The sequence below is a fragment of the Melopsittacus undulatus genome, chromosome 9 (assembly GCF_012275295.1).
Source record: "Melopsittacus undulatus isolate bMelUnd1 chromosome 9, bMelUnd1.mat.Z, whole genome shotgun sequence".
Lineage (NCBI taxonomy): Eukaryota > Metazoa > Chordata > Aves > Psittaciformes > Psittaculidae > Melopsittacus > Melopsittacus undulatus.
Window position 1 is genome coordinate 22,649,087 of NC_047535.1, and position 4,545 is coordinate 22,653,631.

The window sequence follows — 4,545 nt, forward strand, 5'->3', positions numbered from 1 at the left end:
AGTTGGTATTCAAATGACTCTGTGCCTGTGTCTTTTGATCAGTGTATATCCAGATTTAACTTTAGTGATAATCTGCCATAGAAGGGGCTTACATATTTATGTCCAAATCGAGTATTTTCCTGAAATGTGTTGTTTTGCACTGTTTTGCATGTACTGATTATGTTTGTTTGCTTGAGCCAAGTACTAACTTTTCATGTGTTGCTTTTATTTCTAGAAACCACAGATTCCACAGAGATAGACACTGACAAGGAGAAATATATGCTAAATGACAGGGGTAAATAAATGCAAACAGTGTCACCGGATGGAATGGCTTTTCAGATTATGATGCAATTTATTTTATCATGTAATTTGCATTTCATGTAACTGTTTTTTTTATTATGTCTTTACTGTCATATGTTAAGTGGAAGTAATGGAGGAAAATGTACTAAACTGCAGTTGTGGAAACCAATGCCAGGAAATTCAAGAGACTGTAGAGCTTAATCAATATTTACTTTTATAGCTAAACTCATAATTTTCTGTGATTTCTGCAAGACTTGAACAGCAAGGTCTGTTCAGTTGCTGCTGCTAACATTTTGCATAAGGCCATCAGTAATTTTTTATGTGACTTTAAACATTTTTAATTTTTTTAAGCTTTCAATATAAGTACAAATAATTTGAAAACAAAGAAAGGAAGACAAGCAAGGGTGAACTTAAGTATATTTTCCTTAGGAAAACATGTTAATTTTTCCCCTTCTTCTGTTTAATGCGCAGGTTATAGAGGCAAATATTTTATTCACTGAAAAATATTTTGAAAAGGAATTGAACTTCTAAATGATAGTGGGAGAATTTTCAAAATGTATAGTGAACAATTTTGTCACTGGAGCTTAATTGGTGTTTATTTAGTAATTTGGATACAATTATGAGAGACTAAAAGCACCTTCTGTGCACTTTTTTTCTGTTTTCTCCAAGATAAAACTGAAAAAAGGGGCAGAAAAACAGTAACTCAATGTATATTTTTTGCCTGTGTTGTTGCTTTGAATATTGAACCAAGCTGTTATTCAGATTTTTCACATTGCTACTGCTGACTGCAACATAACATTACAGGAGAATAGAGAAAGTAACTTGAGAATAAGAAAATGAGATAATTTCTGGTTTTACTCGTGCTGATGAAAGAGCTGGCCCCAGACTGGAGGTCATCTGGCTGGCTGCCACCCTCGTTGAGAGATGACACCTGAAGGAACAGCCACATCTTTGCTCCTTTTCTGTTTCTTCTGTGACTTTGACCATATAGTCAGCTTCACTAATTTGTCAGTCTGCAGTACATCTGTCCTTAAGTTGTCAGGTTCAGTTCAGTTGTAGGTGTATTCATAGTGAAGATGTAAATACAAATGGAATAGTAAAGAAGCAGTTATAAGTCTTTATGATTTTTTTTCTGTGGAGAATTATGGATTAGAAAGGTTTTATTGAACATCAGTAATGAACATCAGTGTTAAACTACATGTAACTCCAGGCAAGCACATGAAGGAAACATTTCCAGTGGGATATTTGTCTTAGGTATGTGTGTGGCTCTACATTTCAGCGGCCAGAGAATTGTAACGAGGAACAAGAATATTTGTTCTTGGCATGAAAGTGGAATTTGTAATACATGTGTAGGGAAAAACCAAGACCGTAAGAACCTGCTTCTAAGGGACTGCAGTCTCCTGTGATGTGCTTGTGCCCACAGGCAGTGCATTGGCCTGGGGGGGGGGGGGGGGGGGGGGCTATTCATAGGTTAAATCACTACACTGTGTGGTGAAGTCCCAGCTGTATGGTTAATAGTTTGTTGTAGAGTTTAAAGGGATTTTTACATAAAGTTTAAGAGTAAGAAAACATCTGAGGAATCTTTCACATTTCAGAGCCTATAGCTAGAAGAACTGCAGCAAACAGTGTATGGTGTCAAAACAACTAGTAAAATAGATTACATTGTAGTAAATGTGCTTTATAGTACACTAGCTACAGAACATACATAATGGTGAATGTGTTAGCTTCATTTGAATATACTTAGTTGTGTATATTAATAGCCATTGATGATTTAGGGACTGAGCTAAACTTCTGCTGCTCTCTTGTTTCTCAATATGTTTCCTTTTTTGTTTCCTTTAGGTCCGGTGTTTTTCCTCGCTTGCTTTAGCGTTGCTGCAGGATTTGCATTGTTCTGGTATTGCTGTAACTCAGGTAATCTGCTCCAGTGGTTTTTGTTGTGATTACCTTACTCCCGTGTGGGCCAGGACAGCAGGATGCCTCTTGGTCTAACATGGCTTAGTGGGTCAAAGTGTCATCATTCATTAATGAGGTTAGGATACAAACTGCGCTTCAGGCATGCTGAGATATAAATAATATATAATTTCCCTACAGAGAATGCCACAAATAGGGGCTCTTTTTAAAGACAGTAGTCACATGAACTCCTGTTGCTATAGCAGTGGGTCATGATTCCCAGCTGTCATGAGCATACATGGAGCTGTTGGAGAAAGTCCAGAGGAGGGCACAAGGATAACGAGGGGGCTGGAGCACCACCCATATGAAAACAGGCTGAGAACATTGGGATTGTTCAGCCTGGAGAAGGCTGCATGGAGACCTCATAGCAGCCTTCCAGTATCTGAAGGGGGCCTTACAAGGATGCTGGAGAGAGACTCTTTGCTAGGGACTATAGTGACAGGACAAGGGGTAATGGGTTAAAACTTAAAACAGGGGAAGTTTAGATTGGATATAAGGAAGAAGTTCTTCACTGTGAGGGTGATGAGGCGCTGGAACAGGTTGCCCAATTAAGTGGTAAATGCTCCATTCCTGGCAGTGTTAAAAGCCAGGTTGAGTGACATGGTCTAGGGTGAGGTGTCCCTGCCCATGGGAGGAGGTCAGAACTGGGTGATCTTAAGGTCCTTTCAAACCCAAACTGTTCTATGATTCTGTGATTCTATGAGACGGACCCAAACTTTCTGGCTTCCACATCTCCTGGGAGCTGGCTGGAGCATGACCACTCACGGGGCTGGAGGACACTGGCTCAGTTTGCTGAGCTGGAGCAGCTACGGCCATTGGCTCTGTGTCTAGCTTTGGGGTATTATCTCTCCCTGTCAGCTGAAAGTCACCTGCCTCCTCACAGCAGCAGGGCTCCTCCTCACAGTCCTACCTTCTCACCCAGCATTGCTGTGAGACTGGTGTGTCATAGCAGAAAGTGTGTTGATGCATCCACATGGATCACTTTCAGCGAAGCAGTGAGTCAAGGCTAGTGGGAGGGATCCAGGGGAAGAGAACAACTAATTCTAGAGGTGTCACTTCTCTGTATAGTGCTGGGAGAAGTGCCAGTCTCCACACAGTAGGTGGGGAGCAGAATCCAAACTCCATTTTGGTTTGGTGCCTTCTGCTCCTCATACCCAGGTCACAACAGTTACAGTTAGACATTGTTCTTTACTGTTTTTCTCCCTGAGCTGTAGGCTGCAGTAGCACCAGTTCAGGTGCTTTCAAACCCAAACCTTTCTATGATTCTGTGATCCTATGAGACATACCCAAGCCTTCTGGCTTCCACATCCACTGGGAGCTGGTTGGAGCTTCAGGTGGTGTGGGAGACTGGATTGTGTTACCCTTCATCCACAGGTCAGAGTCCCTCAGCTGGACTGTCCATGGAGTCAGGGTTTAAGGGAACCATTAGACCTTTGAGGCTAACCTGTGTGTTCCTTAGCTGCCATCACTTCCCTTCATCAGGTTTAGTCACCAGCATTTAATAGGAGCATTTTCTAAAAAAAAAAAACATTCAGGGACTTGTACAAAAGAAAAAACCCACAAAAAATGAGAAACCGTCACTTCATACAATCAGCTGGTTTGGAAAAGACCAAGTTCAACCTTTACCCCAGCACTGCCAAGACCAGCACTAAACTATATCACTGGGGGCCTCATCTACGTGGTTTTTGAACACTTCCCTTGATCCCAGTTAGTTTTCCATAGTGTTAGAAGTGGGTGTCTTTTTCTCAGGCTGAATGGTTTCAGCTCCAGCCTACCACTTTTGGTAGGACTTTCCCTGCCAGGCTGCAGAACCCTTTACCCCCTTGTTCCTAGTTGATGTTTCATATTTCCTTCCTGTGAAGGTCCTTGTGCCTCAGGTCAGCTCTCTCTTTATTTTAGCTAAAATCACTGAGCAGTCTCTCCAAGTGTTTTATTCTAAGGCTTTTTTTTGTCCAGTTTTTGAGGCTCTTTCCTGTACCATATGCGGTATATTAAAGCCCCATGTGTAACAGGGCCTCCAGATCTGTATGTGGTGCTCCAGGCTTGCACCATCTGGTGCCATGGGAGGTGTAAAGCTGCCCCTTCCCCAGCTCAGCAATCTCCTCTTCATGTGTCTGACCTTGCAGTGATGCATCCAAACAGATTCATCATTACTCTGTCTTGGCAGTTGATGTGTACAGTACTGAAGGAAATGGGCTTTCCTCTAGAGTACATTTTAAAATTGATTCTTATTTCCTGTAGATGCTGCTGATGAGCTGGAATGAAACTCACATGTGCTCACTTTCTCTTTTTCCTCCCATCTTCATTCTGTTTTAG

The 4,545-nt window shown here is 41.7% G+C and overlaps 1 protein-coding gene across 2 annotated transcripts in view; it reads left to right on the forward strand.

The window, feature by feature from the left end:
- Nucleotides 1–4,545, forward strand: part of CARD19 (caspase recruitment domain family member 19) — a 28,095-nt gene that overhangs the window by 17,703 nt on the left and 5,847 nt on the right. For both annotated transcript variants that reach the window (XM_005149355.4, XM_031049266.2), the window contains exons 4-5: nucleotides 215–274; nucleotides 2,119–2,190. In XM_005149355.4, the coding sequence (XP_005149412.2) occupies nucleotides 215–274; nucleotides 2,119–2,190 (132 nt within the window). The remainder of the gene's footprint in view (nucleotides 1–214; nucleotides 275–2,118; nucleotides 2,191–4,545) is intronic.